Here is a 23548-nt window from a genome sequence, read left to right on the forward strand (position 1 = left end):
GCATTTGAGCTAGAACCCACACGGCCTTCACTTGACCCCAAAACCGTCTTTAAAAGCTGCCCAGAGATACCTGCAGAAGCTGGCATTCTGTTTCCGTTTCCAGTGTCCAGTCAGCTTTATTCTGAACACAGAGATCCCCTCTGGCCTTCAGTCTGCATCTCCCAGCCTGCAGCAGGAACATGCCCTCTGTGCTGGAGTCTGTGGCTGCAGAGAACAGGACAGAGTTTTCTAAAGGCAGCCCAAGCCGGCTGAGCCAGGGAAGGGAATGCCTGAGCGTCCCTTGGAGAGTATATTCATGCTGGCAGGAGGTGTCTATCTGCACATGCACGGCTCTGCCATCACACTGCAGCTTCATTAACAAGCCCGCGTTGCAGATGCTCTGTCCAAACGAGCCCTCCCAGACGGCAGCTCGAGGCAATCCCATCCTCTGCAACAGAAAAGATTACGCGGTTTAAAACACACAAAGTAAAGCAACTGTCTTCCTCATCTGTTCCTAACTCACGAGAAAGCGTTCCTTCTTTCTGAAACAATCTGCTTTTGGAAAGGACCATATAAGACAGCTTGTTTCACAGAGAAATCAGAAATTTCTCTGGGAAAAACTCCCCCACAAAATAAGTGGGGGTGGGGGGGGGAAAGAAGAATAAATCCTACAATAATCTTTTCATAACTAATGTAGAATAAAAAAACCTTTAACCTCCACAATTCCAAACTGAAAGGACATGATTTCACTAGATTTTAGCACAAAAGTTGATTTTACTTAATAAACTATTATCAAGCAACATTTTTATGGCAACAGCAGTAACATCCACCATTGCATTACTCCAGATTATCATCTTCAAACACACTTCCCCCTGCAAGTGCTGACTCATTGCTCTGCCGGAACAACTTTAATGACCAAATCTGGCCTATCCCTAAGTGTGTCGGGAGGCATTTTTCTGTGACTCAGTGATCTGAAATGCACAGACTGGAAGGGCAAGCGGGAAACAATCTGGGCTTACCTCTAGAGTGACACACTTGTTCCTAAAAGCAAGTATCCCTCCTGTCTCGTTGCTTGCCAGGCTCACTTCCCCATCAGCTTCCAAAGTGCAAGGCCCAAGGACAACACCAAGGATGCCCTTGTACTTGTCACTTCTCGTGGCAGACACCTTCAGCTGGTTCTCTCCGGCAATTCCCAGGGAATGAAGTGAAGGCAAAGAATGCTGGAAGTTGATTTCCAGGCGAGGATGGGTGTTAGTGGTGGCATAGAGTTGCAGGCAGGCAAATGTGAAAAGAAAAGAAACATGCCCGAAGAGGACGACAGTGAAGTTGCTGGTAGATATTGATCCATTCAGTGAAACTCTTGCTGGAGTCTGAAAAATTACAGAAAACTCTTGTCAAGTTTGCTTTTCTGTCAGGTTTTTAAAAGCTCATATTACTAGAAGAGAACTGTTCTCTACACCATTTTGTATTCATCCTATGTAATTGTAAATGCTGAAACAAATGTAGAGATGGACTCAAGGCTTTATTTTGGAGTTCCATAATAGAAAGAACAGGAAGAAAACTCAAACCAGTAACTAATGGTGTGAAAATATTTGAAAGTGCACACAAAACTTCCCGGAAGCTCAAATCCTTTTCTACATGCCTGACACTTTCAGTACTTGGATTCCCTTCACGGTAGTCAAGACACTATGTTGTTGAGAGCAGAGTTTATAAATGAAGCCAGTACCTCAAGATGGTGAAATGCAATTGCACCATTGCAGAGGCCAGAAAGTTGTTTGTTAGCAGATTCTCCGCCGCAAGCAACCTGTTGATGTTGTCAGCAAAGCACATTCAGAGGACGAGGAAAAGCAGGGAGGACTAAAATTCAAAGGAGCAAGTTACAGGGCTGCTTTAAGGATCAAATGGATGAAGGCACCAAAACACAGATTTAAGATTAAAGGTTAGAGTTCCATTTCAAAAAGATAAACAGTTTAGTGCACTGAAGACATTACAATACATGGCAGGATCTTTGCAAACCTCTAGTACACGTGGAACAATGTCCATCAGTCCTCCCACATCATGGTGAAGTGAAAGAGAAATTTCCATAGCAGTGCCAGTGGTTTTCTTCTCTATTTCAATCTTGAGCTGCTCTGTCTCCACTGTGGTTGTTATCCCTGCGGCAATCTTTCTGGAAAAATTCTATGCACAAAAGAAACCAAATCATGGAAAGAAACAAACAACAACATCCCAGCAACAACTGGGAAGGACAGAGTGTGGTTCACTGCACTTGAACATCACAGCCTGTGTCAGGGCAGCAGCACTGCTAAAATAAAAGTGCAAATTCATCAAGGCAGCCTCGTTTCAAACTGAGATTGCAGTGTTATGCCAGACCTTCTAAACGCAGTGTATCAATAATTCCTTCTGGCTCCAAAACATATTGAGAGCTTTCAGTACCCTGAAGGATTTGAGCCCTCAGGCACAAACAATTATTTGTTTGTGGACCTACTAAAAAGCAAGGCAAAGGAACAATTTAGAATTGTTTCTCTGCACACTTCTGTGCCTCACCCTACCAGAGTGGCTGAAGCCACCCAAATTATGAGCAGGTGAGTGACTTGAGCCTTTCAGTGGATGTCTGAGACAGCAAAATATTTGAACCCTTCCTGTATGGAAAGATAATCTGCGATGCAAAAGAGCTGTAACATTCACAGATCAATAGCAGAAATGCAGAGAGAGAGAACAGTGGCCAAGCAACACCTCACCAGGAATCAGGGCCCATTAAGCTTCTGTGGGTAGGAGTTTCCAGAGGGAAAGCTGTGCTAAACACTGTTCTGGTCTTTAGCAGCCATCCAAAGGATGACACCAGGACCACTTAAACCCAGTACCAGATGCAAGCCTTAGGCCTGCTGGTCCACTCCTTATTTATAGGGCAAAGATAAAATTGGACCAGACATCTGTTCATATGCAGCAAAGCACTTCACTTAAATGAGAACTGAATGTAGCATCTCTTTTAGTCTAGATTCAGCTCCAAGAGCTCAGATGACAGGTCCACAGTATGACGAGGAGCCAGACAACACCTTTCTTTCACTCAGTAATTTAGTACATCTCAAAAAGAGAGCAGCTTCTAAAATAAACATATACAGTGCACAGGAAAAGCCTAGAGTTATGTACACACAAATTGTCCTTCCAGAAATTAAACTTTCACACGCAGAACTCTTCTTACCTCATAATAGCCAGCAGCTTCTAAAACAAAAGGGATGCCATGTTGCTTTATCTTTGAGATGTTGTGCTTTAAGCTTACAGACACCTGGTTTGTTGGAGGCTCCGTGGCCAGCCTGCGCCCCTCAAACACAGCAGCAATCCCTTCACTGCCACTCTGCAGGGCTATGGCAGTGGTGTGATTTCCTGTGCCACGCTCACACGTGGCAGTAAGGATGCCATCCCAAGGCAGCCCTGGTGACAGGGAACGGGTAAAATCAACACAGCACTCCTGGGTTGTCATTACAGACTACAGAAAAGATGTACTACAGATCAAAAGAAGCCTCCTGGAGTTTTGCATAAGAAAAGACACATCTTTATATAAAGTGTGATCACTGTACTGATATTTATAGAAGGACATTACCTACGAGGTGAAAATCATATTAAAAGGGACTGCAAAATTCAAGTGTGGCATGCTCTTTTCGAATCAAGAATTTTCCTTTTCTTAATAAAGGATATTTACCCATTGGTATCGTGTCCAACTCCAACTGACAAAAAGATTAAGAAAATATTTATTCTGTCCAAAGGAACCCATGTAAAATTACTGATAACTCCAGTTCATGAAAACCCGTGGCTTTTCTTGGGAGACAACACTTGGCATAAAACTATACTTAGAGGAACTGGTGAGCTTAGATGCTGTGCAAGAACACAGATGTACAAGAGAGAAATAATTTTCTCTCAAGTATTTCAAAACTCTGAACTATTTATCTGTCTATTTTACCGTATTTTCTCAACAATGTCAAAAAGAATGCTGCTCAGACTAGACCCCATTTTGTTCTGGTGTGAGCAAACACAACTCTTGTGTTTCCACTGGTCAGCAGTCATTTAGATAAATTCACCTTGTTGGACACCATCAAGTCAGATTTTCTTCCTACCTGCATTTTTTAAAAAGTCGACATTATGTGTGAAAGTCCCACTGAGTCTTCCGTGCCCATGATCCACGATATTGAAAAAATCTACAGAAAGAGCCTTCTCATCCACCTGGAAGCTAGCTAGCCCTCTTCTCTTCTCTTTGCTCAGTTCCAGGTGTCCTTTCAGCCTCGCCTCCCCTGGGATCGCCTGACTGCCATTCTGAACTATGGCAACTGTGATATTGTGCACGGTGGTGCTCCCAAACACATTCCTGTTCCTGACATGCAGTCCATACAGTCTTTTGTTGACCATCACATTGATGTTACCTGCAACAGGCAGAAATTATTACTGCAGAGAGATATTCTTGGGACAGTTTTAGAATTTAGTTTCGTTTAACGTATAAATTAACCATTACCTTAATACCAGGAGGAAGAAGAACAATTTTCATTCTTTATACAAGATAATTTCGCCTAATCTAGAGAGGAAATCAGTTCAGTGTTGAGGGTTTCTCTACTAGCGAGGTTCTGTGTTTAAAACAAATTATATAACAGTATTTGTGGCAGCTGTTTCTTTTTATTCACCAAGCTGCTTGTGCCCTTGTGCCATACACTATACTGCACTTCCTCTCAAGAAAAACTTACAGATGGATTGTGATCTACCATTCGTGTAATTGCAGGCTAAACAATCCTCCCAGAGCTCTGCAATGACCTACTCCCCCCATGGAGCCATGCAAAGTCAGCCCCCACTTTTCAGAAGAGGAAAGAGGCCACCCACTGTTTCCTTTAATCCATGAAAACATGAAAAATCCCAAACCATGTTAGTTCACTGAAAAGTACTCTCAACCCAATGAGCCATGGTCCATTTTGCATGCTAATACTCTGCATTATACAGAATCACAGAATGGTTCCATCTTGTGCCAAGCCCTCTGCCATGGGCAGGGACACCTTCCACCGTCCCAGGTTCTTCAAAGCACTGTCCAGCCTCGCCCTGAACACTTCCAGGGATGGGGCAGCCAAAGCTTCCCAGGGCAACCTCTTTCATTGTCTCATCACCCTCAGAAGGAAGAATTCCTTCCCAATATCCAATCTAAACCTGCCTTCAGTCAGTTTGAAGCCATTCCTCCTTGTCCTGTCCCTCCAGGCCCTTGTCTAAGGTGCCTCTCCAGCGCTCTTGGAGCCCCTTTAGGTACTGGAAGGGGCTCTAAGGCCTCCCTGGAGCCTTCTTTTCTCCAGGCTGACAACGTCTCCCAGCCTGGCTCCAGAGCAGAGGGGCTCCAGCCCTCTGTTCATCTCCGTGGTCTGCTCTGGACTTGCTCCAACAGGTACACATTGCTCTTCTGTTGAGGGCCCCAGAGCTGAATACATTGTGCAGCCCAGGAAAGATTGCATTACAGTTAAGAAGCTTCCTTAGGTAGCTGCAGGTTAGAACAAAACACAAAGGAACAGAGTACCATCATGAATGTTGTTTTTGCACTTCAGTAATCCATCCAGAGAAAGGAGATGAGGTATGGCCTTTAATCCAGCAAAAGTGTGTTGGACTCTTCCATTTAGGGACAAAACAAAGCCAGCTTTCTGCTCCCTGGCTCCCATGAAATCCACGTGAAGCCTATCTTCATTAAGCTTCAAGTCAGAAGACAACACAAGTCTAAAAGGACAGACATAAAAATTGCTAGTAAGATATTATTATGGTTGATTCGGGACTGTCAAGACACCCCTCCCAACTCAAAGGAGGATCCATGAGAGCAGGGTGCTCAGGAGTGTGTGTGGCCAGGTTTGGAGGATCTCCAAGGATGGAGACTCCACAGACTTTCTGGGCACTCGTTCCAGCGTTGTGAATCAGCTGCCTTGCAGTCAGCCCACGCTATTCACCAGATGTTTATAAAATTCCTCAGTAAAGCTTCACTGATTGGCAGACTAATTTTTCTTTAAATTGCTTTAATGCATTTGTTATGGTTCCTAATAAAAGAAAGAGTTGGAGAGACTTTGAGTTGGAAACCAAGCCTTCTCTGTCACAATATGAAATATCTCTAGTGCTGATTTAAAAGCAGCCTTTGAGAATTCAGCTTAAAAAATAATTCTAAGTGCCACCATCATTTGAGTTTGGTAAATGAACCAACAATATTTCTTTACATCTTGGCCCTCAGTTGAACAATGTTGGAGAAACACGGCACAGCTTTTCAGGGAAACCTGCCGGAGCAACAAAAAGCTCCATTTTCAGTGTTGTAAATACAAGACTGAGACAATTTTCACATTGCCTTCAGCAAACTATCCACTGAGCTATCTGACTTTCTAGACTCGAGTATACTACACAGAATACCTAAAAGTGAGGCAATCCCTCCAGCTTTCATGGTGTTAGACATCCCTCCTAGAAATTGGAACCCCGTTGAGAGGCTGATGAAAAGTAAAACCTCAGGGAAAATCCACTCCATGGAAAGAACAAAACGACATAGTTCAGGGAAGTAAGATTCATTCCATCAGTCAGCAACTGGAGTCTGTACAGACTGCATCCCGTTAGCTGTTCTCCAGAAACATTCAACAGTTTGTTTTTGTTTGTATTCTCCCTGTAAAACAAATCCTAAACAAATCATCATCCCAAAAATTTTAAGTGCTCTGTTTTCTTTCCTGTGAACTGCAATAAATTGCTCTCTTCTGGCTTACCCTGGTGTTTAAACAAATAAATGCACTATTGGAAGCCCAGAACTGCAAGCAAACTGCAGAATCATATGAAATACCCTTCTTGGAATATTTTATCTTATTTTTTAGCATTACTGGTAAATCTAATGTATTTCATCTAAAATATAGTCATTTCTGATTTCTTTAACTCTTACTTCCTCGTTCTCCTTATTCCACCCAATATGGTGGAATTGGTAAACACTGGGACCTCTGCAGAAACACGGAATTCGTCACTGCGCACTTTTGTTTTTGTGAAATTTGAAAAATCAGCTGAATCTTGGGAGGGCCAAATTTCTATTTCCCACCTCTGCCACCTCAGAGCTTTCTCCAATACTTTAGAAGCCTTACAGTAAACACTGGGAAGTGCCCTTTTCCACTGGCATAGCTTGTACAATCTGTTCACTCAAAGTTTTTCTACACAAAGTCCTTGGCAAGCAACTAGAACACATTAACAAAACTTACACCAACTTCTGAAACGTAAGGAGCAGGAGTATTTCAATAATAGGGAGGACACAGGAACTGGCATTTACTCAGTGGCCTTGCTGCAGCCATAGGAAAGCAGTTACTTATAAGTTTGTATCCCAGAACATTTTTCAGTTCCTCAATTAACCGACATTCTGATTTCTCTACCTTGATGGAAATATTTTGCCCATGAGCTGGAACTGTACTGATTCTGGATTTGTCAGGACTGTCTGATGGAGAAAAGCGCTCAGCTCAACAATTCTGACTTTCCTCCTGTTTTCATTGTTCACATCCACCTCCAGCATCAGCATTTCCCTTCCATTGGAATGAAGGTGGAGGGAGCCATTGACACTGTTTCCACCATAACTCTTCAGGGTTGCCTGGGCCTGCGCGCAGAGAAAAAGGAGAGCAGGACATTAAGGATCTCAGAGACACAATACTGGAACATCAGTTTGAGCAATGAGACTGCAGACAACAAGTTGGGGCTGGACAAAAGCAGAGAGGGGAGCAAAGGGGGAAAGGAGTTATTAGTTCTCATCTTTGTTTTTCATCATCTAACTCTAGTTTTATTTGGCAATAAATTAAATTAAAATTGCCCGAGTTGAGTCTGTTTTGTCTGTGAAGGTAATGAGTAAGTGATCTCCCTGTCTTTATCCCAACAAAAAGTGAGCTACACTGAATTTTAAGTACAATTTAACTCGACTTTACGAGGTTTCTGAATTTCAGCCAAAACACAAGCCAACTGTTCCAACCCCATGTAGCTATCGAGCCAGAACAAACTCTAACCATCCAAAGTTAACTGTTTCCCTAACAATTCACACCTCTCCACTGCAGTCACTGAGTGTATGAACTGCAAAAGCTTCAAGTTCAAGCAACAAGACCGTAATTACCAGGGGACTGACCTGTGAAGACACGTTCTTGTCGACGATGACTTTTACACTCACACCACAGTCAAAGTGTTCCAGTTTAGTCTGCCTGGAAAACAGCTCCCCACTTAGGCCCATTGCTTGTGGAAACTCAAGCTATTTGACAAAGTAAAGTATCAGAAGAGAACAACATTGCATTCCCCCCAATTGCCTCATGGAATCTAACGCCTGAACTTCTGGCATGAAGTGGGTGATGCATATAAGCAAATGCACATATCATATTTCACCAGTTTTATCCCAAGATACTAAAAATATATTGAAAGCAGTAAAAGAAGCATAAAAAAAGGTCAGGGTGGGCCTTACAACTGAACCTGATGAGATACCTACAGCTATTTGTCAGGGCCAGAACTCGATTGGATTAGGACATTTACCAGCATCAATCAATGTAATTCTAAAGACAACACAGTGAAACAGTCACCAAGACATAAAAAATAAAACACCAAAAATTAAAACTGCCAATACCTGGAATGAGTGTGTGAAATCCACGTGTAAAAGATGTCTAAAATCTGCCTCACTGGATTTGTCCTGATACCTCCCTAGAAAGCTGAGAACATCTTCCTTGTTCACCTTTAAGACAGTCTCAAGTTCATGCTTCACCTGTGTGTCAAGAAGGGGAGTAAACAAAGTGCAGAGTATTAACCACGTGTATAATGAAAGATCAGAGAAGTCATCCCTACACACCATGAAAAACGAGAGAGTTGCAAGCTATTATGTTTTGGCTCAGAATGAAAATGAGGAAAAGCAGCTACATTTGGAAAGAAAGATGAAAAGATACAGCTAGATAAGGGTGAGAACCCTGAATCCACTCTATCCCAGTACCTGTTTTATTAAAACCACTCATGCATAATAATAATCTAAAAAATAATATATGAAGTATTCTTATCATAGATTACTACACAACATATAACTATGCAAAATCACCCTCTGAACATTTTGGTTGCAGCAGCTACGTGGTGAGGAACTAAAGACCTATAGCAAGTGAGGTCTGAAAAGGCAAGAAAGTGTGAATAAACAGGTACTAAACATCTCCTGACTGAACCCAATGGGAAATTTACTCACATTTTGATGACTTAGAATTAAAAGGCACATTTCAACATCTTTGGGAAACATGCTGTAGTTATAAGGATGAGTTAAGCCGGCACAAATCTAAAAAGAAGTTTGAGAGAAAACGCAAGGAACATAAGTAATATGCAGTAAACCACTCATTTTGCAGGTTGTTCTGGTGTATCAGACTAAAGGAAGTTCTTGGATAACTCACATAGGGGTTTTCAGGTTGGTAACCAAGTATAAGAGTCTGAACTGTTTCCTCCACCCCATTGATCAAAACTTTTGTTTCCATGAAATAGTGCTTTTGCTTTTTGTCAACAGTAAATGTCTCCTGCAGAAGGAAGCTCTGCAGAAAGGGCACTTTAAAAGGATGCCTAGAAAAAAAAAAAAACAAACCCAAGAAATAAACATAGTATAAAAGATCTTAATAAACAATTACAAGAAAGAAATCATGCAGAGTTCAACTTCAATTCCAAAATTATCAGTTACCACCAGGGTGGCAGGTGCAGGTCAGGTGCCTTAAGAAAGGTGAGGTTTCCCCAGAGGTGATCCAGATGTCTCTAAGCTGGAGCAGACATTTTTATCAAGGCCTTCAGGCTGGGCTTCAGTAATGGATAATGAAGAGAGAAATTTCAGGGACAGCCAATTTGTAGTGCGTTCATTCTCATCAGAAAATGGAAACATATTCCAAAATCTAAACAAGACCATTTGTTCCACGTTTTAAGAGGGTATCTCTGGCTTTAGAAGGGCCATATAATGCCTAAGGCCTAGGAAAAAGGCACATGGATGGCACGGAGGATCAGAGCTGGATTTTGGAACTTCTCCCCACATCCAAGTTTGGACACACCATAAACCCTGCTGTTTTCAGGAAAGGAGGCTGTATGCCTGGCTGAGTTGCCAGCAAACACATCACAGCACGCATGGTCTGTTGACAGCTTTGCTCACTGTCATTTCAACAAAGAGGCCAAAAGAAAACGGATGCAAAAACCCAGCCCACGAAGCTGCGGTGCTTGAGCAAGTTCAGGGAGCCACATGGGACAAAGAACAGACTTTGTGCATGTGGCACTCTCACTTTGTAAAGCCCAGAACATTTCCTAAGAGCATCAGGACACACGTTAAATTTAGGCCAAAACATTCTCAAAAGATTGAAATAAGAATACTAAACCTGAAATGGAGGGTTGCACGTTTTTGATAGAGCATCTTCTCCTTCCTAAGCTCTTTTATCTGACCTTCACACTGCAGTATGACAGGCAGACTTTTATAATCTCTCCATTCAATCTTCACAGAGAAGTCTGTCTTCTTTGGCTGCACTCAGATCATGAGACCAAAACAGGAAAGAATAACTGCATCAGATTTACTGCATTCATTTCCAGGAACCTCAGTAAGGAAACCAGGTTGTACAACGGGCTGCAGCAAGGCTGTCACTGCATAGACCAAACCCTTGCTGCTGCAGTTTAAGTCCAGATCTCCATTAATCTCTCAGAGGACTAAAAGTGCCATCAGCAGAAAACTGACTCCAGCAGAAGTCAAACACCCCTTCACGTGTCACTTGAGTGTCACCTATTCACAACATAAGCAAACTGTGGTATATAAAAAACTGAACTGGATTTTCAAAGCATGGAAAACGTATTTTAAAAGCTATGTCTAGATAAAAACTCTTTTTAAGACCTCCTGCAAGGTGTGAATGGACCGAAGTAACTGCTCAAAGTACCTCTTTCAAGGAAAAACTGCTGATTACCCTTCCTGTGCCGCAGACATCAAGCAAAGCAAAATTTATTTTAAGACTGGAAGGGATGTAGCGATTAAAATAGCACATAAACCTGGGCTGTTACCATGCTCGCTAGCAGGCAAGGGATTCTGATTCTGCAAGACAGTAGAATCTTCCACACCTCTCACACATCTGCATCCAGCTGTGAGTAATCACATCTCCAGCTCTCTTTCCAGTCCTGCCGTCCCTCTTCACCCTCTCCTCCCTGACTGACTGTCTGGGCTCCCTAATAGGTGAGAAGTACTTCAAACTTTACCACTCAAGTTTCTGTTTTCTTTTTGAACGGGATTAGCACTGCAGCCCGTCAAAACAGACAGAAATAGATGCAGTCCTGGAAGGGTTTAAGTTTCAACACTAGCAATAACATCTTTCAGGAAGAGACTGCTGAATCAAAAAAACTGCTTTTGTTTTTCTTTCTCACCGTCGGCAGATTCTGATAGCTGGCTGTGAAGTTAAATTCCTGTTTCGTACTCTTTATCTTAAAGCAGAGAAGTTTGGCTCGTTCATTATTCTCCAAATGAATCTCATTCTTCACAAGCTGATTCCACAGAGAGATCATTTCACTGTGGCTGTGCAGAACATCCCTCCCAAGACGATAAACTGTGGATGCCTGAAAAACAAAGACATGAGTCTGGCTGAGCCAGGACAGACAGACACCGTTCCACTGGGCAGCAGCACAGCACCGAGGTGACAGAATGATCATTTACAAGAACTATTAGAAATGTGTGCCAGCAGCTCCATTATCAAAATACTCCAAATTACCACACAGAGTTCAAAGTTTATTTTATCTCCTCCAAACTAGGGAGAGACAAAAAGCTAAGCAGCTGATGAACACTTTCTTCTCATTCAAGAATGCTTCTCACATTCCTCCATAGCTTTGCCTGAAGCAGTAGTGACTTGAGGAGGAAAAGTTGATATAAAGGAATGTTTTAATCATGGACATAAGTCGAATTGCATAGTGACAGAAGCCTACCTCATTGCTTAATGCACAGCAACTATGATGAAGCCAGTTTTAAATACAGACTGCATAGCAGAGTCTAAAATAAATTAGGAGGAAGCTTAGAAACCACAGAGTCAGGGCCCAGTGATAGCACAGAGCTGTGTCCCCAAAGCCATACACCTGTGAAGCACCATGTCACCAACCTGCAGGTATGTGGTAGCTGGTGTGTAAACGTGAACTTTTCCTTCCTTCTCATTGCCTTGATCTTTATAGAACAGTTCCAGTGCAAGGTCTTTAATGGAGAGAGCTTTTCCAGCTGTCAGCTCAGATGTCAGTAAATAAGCAGAATGTTGAGGCTGGTGCAGTTTGTGAGCTGTGTACAGATAGAGCCATGGGGTGTCTATATTGAAGCCACCTGCAAGGGACAAATACTAAAGCTGACAGAAACAACAGATTTCAAACTACCTGGATTCTAACCCCACATCGAGGCTGATAAGATCCAGGGGTTCCAGAATGAAGCTAAAATGCTACTATCAACCTTTTCTCTTCCAATTTCTAAGACCTCTGGGTTGTATCTAACGAAATAAACGTCCTTCACTAGTGTAAATGGAACTGCTGGAAAAGGCCAACCAGCCAGGCTGTGATAGGTTGGAGATTTCAAAAACTGAGCCAGACAAAACCACAAGAGATGTGATCTACTGCTAGAAACAATCCTGATTGGAGCAAGAAGCTGGGCTGGACAACCTCTAAGGTCTCTCCCTTCCAACAAACATCTTTATCATTCTGTTGCAGTCGTGCAAAACTGCTCAGAAAAACCCGGCAGCAGCTTCCAATGCCTGCTTTTCTAATCACAGATTGGAAATGGTTTGTGGTACCTCACCTTCCCACTTCTTCAGGCCATGTCTGGATGCATCCTTCCACTGCAGCCCAGCCACAAACGGTACGTGGTCATTACACTGCACCTCGAAGCTGGTGCTGCTCTGCAAATACACCTGAGAGGTGTGCAAGTGCTGCAGCTGGGTTCTGTAATTCACCTGCTTTTCCAGGACTTGCATGGTAAACTGGAAGTGAAGCGAATTTAAATAAAAACAAGATCCCATTTTCGGTGCTGTATAAGTTACACACTGAAGCAGGAAGGTCACAGCTTCTGCCTTTGCACGTTTGCCATTCACTCTATAGATTTTCATGCACGCTCACCAATTATAGACTGAGATTTCTTTAATGCATTTGTTATAACTACAGGAGATCAAAAAAGAAAAATGCTGTATTAGTCTGAGTTATTAGAACCTGCACCCTCCTTTCACACTGTGTCAGCAAAGCACCTTTCATAAATCTTTACAATCATTGTCTATGAGTTAACAATGCAAAAAACTCAGACCAAATGACACCCCACCTTTTCCAGTATTTGCAAAATTTCCTCCTAGCAAATGTCAGAGATCTCAGTGTCTCTGGGCTAAGACCTCACCTAGCTCAAAAAATTATTAGGTCTTGGTACTTGCTTTATATTATTAGTACCTACGGTATTTACAAAAAAAAAAAAAAAGGTCAGAATAAAAAAATTTACAAAATTTATTCTTAGTCTGTCTGTTAAATATTTGAAGTGAAGGTCTTACTTTTCAACCATCCCTATTACCTCCATGAAATAGCTGACCACAGATGAACTGGAGCTGTTCTTAAAGGCTTGGCTGATCAGCAGTTTCTTCTTGTTGTCTGTTGCATCCCAGTGTTTCCCATAGTTCACTTCCATCTGGGAGGAAATCCAAGACGCGCTCACTTCATGTTTCAGGTGAACCTAAGGAAGAGGGCATTGTCTTTTTGCTGTGAACTCCTCCTCACGTCGAGAGCCCTGAGTAGAGGTGACCAGGGGTGCCCAGCACAGGGTGCCTGGCTCAGCACTCACCTGGTGGCTGTAGGTGGGAGCCTGCACACAGTGAAACTCGTGGCCCAGCTCCAGCCTGTACAAGCCCCGAGCACCCGTCTCCACTTGAGCCCTCTGCTGTGTACTGCACTCGTGGCAAGGGGTTTTTGCCTCTCCTGCTCAAGTTAAATCACAAAGTTACCTATTCAAGGAAATCAGAATTAATCTTGCAAAATGTTAATAGAGTAAATCTGGCACTGGTTTCCAGACTTCTGCTTTTCAGAGCATCAAAGTGAGATTTGTCTGTTTTTACAGCTATATACTTGTTGATTCATCCTACAAATCCAAAGGAAAGCACAAACCTCATTACTTAAACGGAATTTTATCTGGTTGAAATAAAAACACTCCAAACTAATCATGATCGAGCTTTGCAGCTACATACTCTCTGAAGGTGCTTAGCACAAACAATCCCTCTATAACATTTATCATTATTAGTTACTACAAGGATTCAGTACTTTGATACAACTGCACTGATGTTCACCTGCTTTGTCCCACGAAATTAACACAATTTTTATATTACAGCCAGGGCAGCACAGCCAGCTGCTTCCTAGAAAGCACCCTTCATGTTATTGAGTGCATGTATGCAAACATCTGAAAACAGAATTTAATTTGGAGCAATTCCCACTGAGAAAGTGATTTTTAATCAAATGATGGATATGATTGTGAAAAGCACATTCTAAAAAATTTGGCTTATATGCAAGCTGAAAGAGTAAAGTTTATCCAACTGAAAAGAGAAACTCATTCCAAGTTTCAGATCACGGTTTAAAAATTAACTGAAATCTTTCTATTTTGTTCTAAACGCAGAAGCAAATCTTGTGGGAAAAAGGGGTAATAGAGAAAACTTTCCCTTTCCCTGTTTTTCAGTGTACCTAGGAGTCCATATTTTATCCGCAGACCATGAGACCACAGTCCCTCATGCTGCTGGAGAAGAGCGACGGCGTGAACTCCAAGAACACCTGGAAGGTGAGTCTCTCCTTCCAATGAGTATTGTCTCAGCTTCTCATCAACCTTTTTCTCCAGAAGGGCTACAGAAAGAAGAGAAATGGTTATGCAGTGGTAGAATCTGAAGTTTCTTCAGGTAGTCAAAGGAATACTACAGTGGGGAAAACCAAAAGGGCATTCAGTCCCCCCACCATGACGAGCTCTCTGTGTAGTGAACAGATAAAAAGACACAGAGCTGGATGTCCAGTGTCTTTCTCCACCTCCACAGACAGCCTGCAGACCGCACTTCTCACAATTGCTTCAAGCTGATTGAAATGCATCCAGCCAAAGCTGCTTCTCCAAGGAAATAAACTTGGGCAGACAGATCTTTTAATAAACTCAGTCCTAACGTGTGAACATGTGGATGTTCTCCTCTACATAAAGTCAGAGCACGGCTGTGGCTTTGCAGCAGCACCGCTGGTGCAGCCAAGTTCTCAGGTGCTGGGAGTTTGAAATCAGACCAGGACTGGCTTGGACGCAGTCACTGGCAATCCATGTGAAAGCTAAGGATGAAACCTTCACCAAAAGATCATCTCCCAAAAACAAACTGCGCTTCTGCATTCCTTAAAGGTTAGCTCTGTTTGAAAGTACTCTGTAACCTTGTGACGTTGCAGTCAAAAATGAGAACCTTAGGCATAATTACCGCTTTACTTCACTGTATTTCAATGTATTGATATTTTACCAATATTAAGGCTCTCTTTCTGATACTTTCTCTTGTATTTTTCTCTTAGCTTATTTGTGAGAAAAAAGTCCTCAAGATTTTTAGAGCAGCAGGTCTCAAGAGACATTTAGCTACAAATATGTGTCTGCATGGTTTTGTACTAACAAAAGGGAAAAGCAGCTGGGTTTTTTGGCATGTTTTTGTTAAGCAATTCCTTGTATCTTATTTCCTCCACACTCTCCAACAGTAATTCAAAGCAGACTTTTATTTTAAAATTTCTTTTATTCTGAAATATATATTTTTGTGTTAATTTATGCAGGATAGTAATTTTAAAAAGCAGTCTTTATGGATTTGAAAGGAATTTTAGGAAGAAGTGTCCAAAACCAGGCAACCCTAACAAATAACAGCTCCAGAACTTGCATTTATATGACAAATACTTACTGTCCTCTAACCTGAAAGAAATGCAGCATCCTTCAACAAATTATTCAGAGATACTGAAAAAGCTATCTTCTTGCCAAGCTGTTTAGTGATGTTTCCTGACAGAATGAGAGGACTGCTTTGCTTTATCAGCTTTACCTCCAGCTGGGTCACGTATCTCTGCTCTCCACTCAGCATCTGCAAATCTGCCATTCCCTAGAACAAACAGACAAATCAAAAAGCAAACCCCAAGCCACTCAACGATGTAAGTTTTAAGAAACAACAGTATAGACTTGGGTGTTTCAGAAATGAGAAGAGAGGAGGAAGAAGAGACATGTTTTTATACATATCTAACAACAAACCTTCCACACCCCCCACAGCCTAAAACTTGCTATTGATAAATAATGGGAAGGAAGGATAGATTTGTTTTTCCAGTTAGACAGAGGTCACAGTGGTGCAAGATGTTACTTCCTTTAGCTTCTGCTCATTTTAGGACTGAAATCACTACCAATGTTGCAGTACAAGGCCAGAAATTATAGAGTGTTACTGAAAATACTGGCAGTCTCACAGATTTAGGTTGAAATTTAGCACTGACTCTATCTCAAAAATACGTAATAAGGGGAACTGGTAATTGATGGATTGGTACAAAACAGTTTTTCAATACGTGTATTTTCACTGCCTTTCCTTTCTGTGCTCTAATGTAAGTATTCATCCGAGAATGAGAGCTCATGAAATGCAAACAAACCTTAATGTAATACACGTCTCTGTCATCCACGATCAGCTCCAGGTGTCCAACTCGGGAATTTTTAGAAAACTCAATCCTCCCTTGGAGAAAAAGAAAACTCTTTACTTTTTCTTTACTGATCAGTGATGCTTCATAAGATGTACTTGAAATAACAGTTCTTCTTGTTATAAACAGTAGATATAGAGAGAGTTATAACAAATATCAGCTCAAAGGGTGAAAGTTAGGATCAGAATTTACAAAGGCATTTTGCAAAGTGTCTTCAGAATGAACTAGTCACTTTGAAAGGATATTCTGAGGGGAATTATTGAGAAGAGGCAATGAAGCTGTCTCCAACAAAAACAGTTCTGGAACTGATTTATGCCCTTCCTTTAGGCCTGTGCTAAAACTTGTAAGTTGTCTTGTTCTGTGGAGACATTTCAGGAGCTCAGAATGCTGTGCACACAAAGCTTTGCACAGTGTTGGTAAAGTTTCCTTGCAATCCATTTGGAAATAACCAGGATTAAAAAAAAAAAAAAAAAGACTGGAAAATTCTAAATACATGATATGGTAGAATACCTCAACACAGAACATCACTTGACCAGCACACCGCATGAAATATGTTGTCTATATTATTACCATTAATTTATCAGCTTATATTTCCTCAATGGGTTTGTAGATTCTGTGTTCTATATTACACTGTGTTTACAATGTTATTTTTTTATTATAATGCATGGCAATATCACAGTCAGCACTTCCTTGATTTAGCAACATATAACTTCACCTCATAACTAACAGAACGCAGCAAACTGAAAGAGTAAGGCAAGTTCAGCATAGGTAAAAGATGTCAGAATTATCCACAATGTTCTTTAGCTTTCATTTCATCGATCCTGGTAACAGCTTCATTCTCTAACATGACTTTATGAACCAGGTACTGAACCTCTGACTGTGCAAAATACACTCTTAACCAAGATGCAAACGCCATGGGGAATGGGTGCTACCTAAAGCAGTAAACGGAACAGTTATCCCATAATAATGTTGTTTCAGCATTAGATTAGTGAGTGAAATAGACTGATATTTCTCAGTTAATTGTAATTAATTCTCCTAACTGATGTTAGCTGATGATCAGGCTCTTAGTAGAAAAACTTACCATCAATCTCAATTTTTTTCTTAGGTTGGATAAATTGGATTCTGAATTTCTTCTGTGGGACACTAAAACTTAGGTCAACACCAACATCTCTTTTCAAGTGTGACTTTGGAGTCCCAATGAAGAAGTGGAAGACAGCTTCATTTGGGATCCATGAATTCTCCTAAAAAAAGAAGAGATAACCACATTATCCACTGGCACACCATTAGAAAACAATCTCCCACACTGAGACAACAGATTGCTTGCGTGTGCTGTTCTGTAGATAAAAAGAGTACATACCTCCTATCAGCATCAGTAATTTGCGTTCAACAGATCTTCCCACTATACTGGGAATGGAATGAATGAACACCTAGAGCTTGGAACTCGTACACCACTCTGTCAGCAGAACAGCAAACTGAAACTAAAGCCAGAGTCCGGCGTGCCAGTGGTACCTGAGCTACGTAGTTATAGGCAGCTTCCACCACATACTGCTGCAGGCCTCTGTCTTGCTTAGTGAATGTCACAGCCACTCTCAAAGGTCCGGGGAGGGGGAAAACCAAACCACTGGCTGGGTCAGGATAGGACATTTCAGAACACAGCTGCCAGCCAATAACCTCAGACACTGGTGAAAGACAACAGTCGGATGTTCAGTTAGAACAGCAAACAAAGAAAGCGCGAAAATGAACATTGCACTGTAGACCATCTTATTTTAGAAATAACATGTGAAAAAAGAAACCATACTGAATAAAATGACCTGGAACAGATATTTCAGAATGCCTAAGACAAACGTAATAGCTGGACTCACCTTCCTCCCTAGTGCAAGATCTGGTTTCTGTGTGGTCCTGGAAGACATCTAGATCTTCTGTCTCGTCCACCATTCTGAAGTAGAGCTTAGAGCTACAACCAAGATTTTGAACAACAACTTAAAGCCGATTATGCTAAAGCTACAGCAATATTTAAACAAAAGTCTCAGTTATATCCTAGAAAATTAACAGTTACCGTTTTTGAAGATGCCTTTGCTTAATCCTACCTGAAATCAATTATCTCCATAGATTCTTCTGGAGTGTTCAAGAAAAGTTTGAGCTCTTTCCCCTTCTTCATCTGGATTCCCCCATCAAGACTAGTAGATGTCCTCATTCCTGTTAACCACTTTAGGCCAGCTTGTCCCAGAGTCCCCACAATTCCCATTTGGACAGAAAGCTGGACAAACGCACTGTTGAAAGATCCATGCACATTTCCTTCTGTGAAATGCAGTTTCTTTTTAAAGCACCCAATTTAAGCCTCTTCAATAAATACACAGCATTTGATGCTGTAACGCAATATAGTCTGCTATTAAAATCATTAACTCTTTTGTTTCAGGAAATAACTGAAAAGACTTCATGTACACCGACACACACCTTCTAACATGAATTACAGTTTCACTGTATCTCCTAAGGAGGGGATCTGAATGCAGATTTCAGCATGAAATATTAAGAAAGGGAAAGCAAATAGAACTGAGTATCACAGGGCAAGTTTCTCTCTGTCTGTACAGCACTTAGTGAAGTTTAGTAACGTATTCAATATGTACAATAGCTAAACTAGCCAGGTAAGGAAACACAGGGTTCAATCCTCCACTGGCTTGTACATCCAAAACCTGTAACAGCACGTTTGATCCTGAGGGAAATCCACCTGTCACAGGTAAAGCATTCAAAAAATCATCTGCATGCAAGAATTCAGGAGTTTGATTTAGAGATAGGGAGGAATATTCCGCTTAAACCAGTACTGGAATAACACAGTGAGAGTTCAAAATCAGGCAGGCAGGACAGGAGAGCACTGCTGCCCTTACACCATGGCAACCATTCAGCAACAGAAGGCTGATGCCTGCTTTTGCTCTTCAGGAATCTCCTAAATAATTAATAGGCATTCACAAAAAAACTTTCACACCAGGAATTGCTACTTTACATCAGGGACATGTGAAAGAGACACACTTGCAGTTAATACCTTGGCTTGATATATCCATTTAGAAAGAAACTGGACTGTTGTTTGAAATCTGCATTCCCTTTGATTTTTACGTTGATTGCTGCTGAGGCATTGACTGCCAGTTGAACAGGAAAACCTGAAATTGCTGGGAACTGCAGTTCTTCAGTGGCCAAACTCATCCTTTTATTAAATTGGACCTCCTGCCCCTGTGGTGAACAAAACACAAACACAACCCGGAATTTTCTTTGGCATAATAGAGTTAGCATTCGAGAATTTTTCCAGATATAACTTTTGACGGCATCATCTATTGTAGAAGTGTTCCTACCTGAGCTGATCTAGGACATAAAGAAGAAAGCAGCCCAAAGACTGCCTATGGCCATGGCAAGAGTCAGACTCCAGTCTAACTCCAGTTTAAAAAAGAATTGGCATTTAAGCATGCATGGATTTGAAGGAGAGAAGAAAGAGGTAAGCACCATTAGGCAGCAGAACAATTCTTTGCCTAATGCACTGAATGCTGTTTAAACCAAATATACACTGGTGTCTTTTAGGGTTCAATCTTAGAGAAACAACATGTAATATTTTGTATCTTTTACATATCTGTCAGAAAGCAGTTTCTCAAGATATTAATTTCTAATAGAAAAAAGGTTCCTTTTACCTTCAGAAGTTTGACAGCCAGCTCAGCCAGATTTAAGGAATAATGTTTCATTTGTTTTCTTAAATCTTCACAATCTAAAAAGCTAAGTTCATTTCCAAAGATTTTCATGCTTAGCTCACATTTCAGTGCCTCCTTTCTTACTGTTCTCTCAGTGAACTGGCACGATAAAAAAAAAAGAAACCAAAGGGAATAGTGTTACAATTTCCTTTCAAACTCACAACAAACATTTCCTCAATGCAGGCTATCCTATCAGTAAAGAAACATAAGGCTCCCTTTTACAAGTACTTTGGAGACAGTGTAAGACCCTGGATCAGTAGCTGTTCTTCCCAGCTACACTTCAGCTCCACAGCACACAAGCCGGCTGTCCCCGTGAACACTGGTCATATCCAGTCAAGACGACAGGCAAAGGAGAAGTACTGCAATACATACCCACAAACAGGTGAAGCTTTGAAAAATACAATCTCAAAACAACGTTAGGGATGCCTTGATTGCTAAATAAACTGCTAGGAAGTAAAACTTTTACATTTCCCGTCCTTACAATACTATGATACCACACCAACACAACATGATCATGAGCTGACTCTCTAAGAAGAAATCCTAAGATGAGTCCAAGAAGAGAGCTGACCTAAGACAAACTAAATCACACTGCCTGAATTTTCCAGCTAATACTTCAACAATTGAAGTAATTCTCGGAGCTTTCCTGCTGTGCACATAAAACATAGCTCTCTCCGAAAAGGAGCAAATTCACAAAGCATCAATGTAACATCTGCCTTCAAACTGGGAAGTCAGATTGCAAACAACAGGACTCAGGAACTCAACATCAAGCAGCTGTTTACAGTGGCGCAGCAGCCAATAGACAAAGGGACACCAGCATGAAGGGACCAGAGCTCAAAATAATGAGAGGAAGCACAAAACACAGGCAACATAATCCCAAGGCGGAGTGTCATTGTTCCGAGACAATGAAACAATCTGAAAAAACCCCTAAAGTTCTGGCTCTTTGCTGCTCTGTATCTTCTGCAGCAGTAAAATTCTCTGCAAGTGTGGAGAATGAGTTACGTGTGCTTTATGCAAAGGAGCCACAGTAATCCACAGCACTTGACCAATGTGAGATGGAGCCCTGTGTTCCACTGGGAAATGTCATTAATTTTTCCAAGATCAAGAGATTCAGTTACCTTTTTGACTAACTCGTTCATCTTACTGTATTTTCTACTGAGACAATTTTGGTTTGTTTTCCTCAGCTTTGGCTTGCCGGACTTGCTCACAAGATGCTCAGTGGGGCTAAACTGCTTCAGAGTCGGGTTCCTCTGCTTGACTTTCTCTGCTGTTTCCACTGGGCTTTCTGACTTGTGGTTTCCTTCATTAGTGTTTCCAAAAAAATAGTCACTGAAAGTAGATTTCGGCCCAAAGCCCTTCTCTAGGAGAGCTTCAGCATTCTCCAATCGTACACCAACCTAGTGAAAAGCGTGCAGCAGTGAAAAGCCTAACAGTGACACACACAGGCCATGGCCAGTTCTAAAGTAGAAAATCAAATATACAACCAGATGTACCAAAAGATTTGCCAAGCAAGATCACAGCAGTCTACAAGGTTTAGCATTTTACCTCCTTCAGCATTCAATACTGGATATTTCAGTAGTAAATCTTCCCATAAAAATTAGATATGTAAAGCTCAGTTCAAAATAAAAATCCTTCTTCATTCAGGTACTGCAGTTCATTTACACCACGATGGGCCAGAAGTGGAGACTGCTATTTTGGCACGTTGAACACAGTATTTTGGCTAGAAAACACCAACACACCCTTTTCATCTGAAATAAGGTTCTGTTTGGAAGTTTGCATCAAACAGAACTACTGACACGCATAAAGCCAGGGTATGTGGCACTGAAAAACAAATTTTGTTCCCTTGCAAGCTTAAACTTGAGATCTGAAGGCTACATTAAGTATTTTCTTTCTTTCATGTGCACACTGTTACCTGGCACAGCAGGTGAAGACGATGAGGTCACTGAAATGTCCCAAGCACTGGATGCTCGATGGCACTGGAACAGTGACTTCAGCTAAGTACAAATGAGTCTATCTCTGAATTAAAGGAACGGTGTACCCAAGCCAATCCACTTTCCACTGCACATCAAGAAAAGGAATCCTGCCATCCTAAACAGGAGCTAGTGCAGAGTCTCAGGAATCACTGGTTTTAATGTTTCATTTGAATCAACAAGAGCTGAGTGTAAGTCACTTTCCTAGTGCATGGCACTAGCAGAGTGACAGTGCTCCTATTTTGGCTAAGCCCATTACACAGAGGACTCACCAGGCTGAGGAAACTGTGCTACAGCAGTGAAAAGCACATTTTACTAAAGGAACTGCAACAGGAAAACAGAAAATGCTTTGTGCTTCAATATACCAAGTGTCACTTGAGGAGGGGGACAAACCTCCCCCCCCAGTTAAAAAATCCATAAACTTGCCTCCAGGAGATTTACAGCCTGTCCCAGAAAGTGAACAGTCAAATTTGTCATGACTGATCGTGGTAGAAAAGATGTAGGAGAAAAGACCACTGATGCTTCCATATTTGCACCTGCACCAGCTGCAATGGAAAACAGATGTCTGTCAGCTGGAGATCAGCTTTCTCATATATTTTTCAAAATTCATAATTCTTTGGAAAACTGTTACTCCATTCAATAAGAAGATGGTGAATGAAACATTGTCAATAGGTGAAACTATTTAACTTTTTAATACAGCAAAGACATTACTGTAAGTAACTTCCATTTACTGGATTTCCATATTTACTGGGTATTACTGGGTTTTATCTCGCTAACATCAAAAGGAAAGTATTTATAGTACATAAGATACATAAATGCGCAGGAGGAAATGCACAGAAAATCAAAATGTAACTCTGAAAAAACATCATCTAGCATTTTCACTGAAAACAAATGAACAGATAGTAAACCAGGAAGGAACTACTTTGACTCTTTCCTTACACCAAGGGCAGCACATGAATCAGGAGAAGAAAAAACATCCCAGTCCCCTGTTGCTGCAAAGGAAGTTAACTAAGGAAGGAATTAAAAGCTGATGCTCACAAAAATAATCTAAAATGTTCATTGGTTCTTAGTCTCCTCTCTCAGAAGAGGTAAAGGTGCACAGTATCTGGTTTGGTGGAAATACATTTCATATGCTCCAGTTAAGGCCAAAGCAGAATCAAGCTTACATTTGCATATTTGGGTAGTATTTGATCATAAAAATCAAAG

At 41.3% G+C, this 23548-nt stretch overlaps 1 protein-coding gene across 1 annotated transcript in view; it reads right to left on the reverse strand.

Moving 5' to 3' along the window:
• The window catches only part of LOC136298030 (uncharacterized), a 72940-nt gene that overhangs the window by 30616 nt on the left and 18776 nt on the right, over positions 1-23548 (reverse strand). Inside the window, exons 15-42 of the mRNA XM_066198468.1 lie at positions 22769-22887; positions 21491-21769; positions 20319-20474; positions 19685-19869; positions 18735-18917; positions 18510-18601; positions 18157-18326; positions 17725-17888; positions 16603-16678; positions 15893-16073; positions 14668-14823; positions 13781-13914; positions 13514-13672; positions 12761-12941; positions 12084-12295; positions 11362-11550; positions 10338-10477; positions 9384-9546; positions 9185-9271; positions 8588-8722; positions 8102-8221; positions 7368-7585; positions 5516-5709; positions 4089-4391; positions 3179-3408; positions 1996-2157; positions 999-1349; positions 71-427 (exon numbers count right to left, since the gene is read on the reverse strand). Coding sequence (XP_066054565.1) covers positions 71-427; positions 999-1349; positions 1996-2157; positions 3179-3408; positions 4089-4391; positions 5516-5709; positions 7368-7585; positions 8102-8221; positions 8588-8722; positions 9185-9271; positions 9384-9546; positions 10338-10477; positions 11362-11550; positions 12084-12295; positions 12761-12941; positions 13514-13672; positions 13781-13914; positions 14668-14823; positions 15893-16073; positions 16603-16678; positions 17725-17888; positions 18157-18326; positions 18510-18601; positions 18735-18917; positions 19685-19869; positions 20319-20474; positions 21491-21769; positions 22769-22887 — 5096 coding nt within the window. The remainder of the gene's footprint in view (positions 1-70; positions 428-998; positions 1350-1995; positions 2158-3178; positions 3409-4088; positions 4392-5515; positions 5710-7367; positions 7586-8101; positions 8222-8587; positions 8723-9184; positions 9272-9383; positions 9547-10337; positions 10478-11361; positions 11551-12083; positions 12296-12760; positions 12942-13513; positions 13673-13780; positions 13915-14667; positions 14824-15892; positions 16074-16602; positions 16679-17724; positions 17889-18156; positions 18327-18509; positions 18602-18734; positions 18918-19684; positions 19870-20318; positions 20475-21490; positions 21770-22768; positions 22888-23548) is intronic.

The sequence above is a fragment of the Chamaea fasciata genome, unplaced genomic scaffold, assembly GCF_029207755.1.
Source record: "Chamaea fasciata isolate MVZ Bird 193981 ecotype frontalis unplaced genomic scaffold, bChaFas1.0.hap1 SCAF_16, whole genome shotgun sequence".
NCBI lineage: Eukaryota > Metazoa > Chordata > Aves > Passeriformes > Sylviidae > Chamaea > Chamaea fasciata.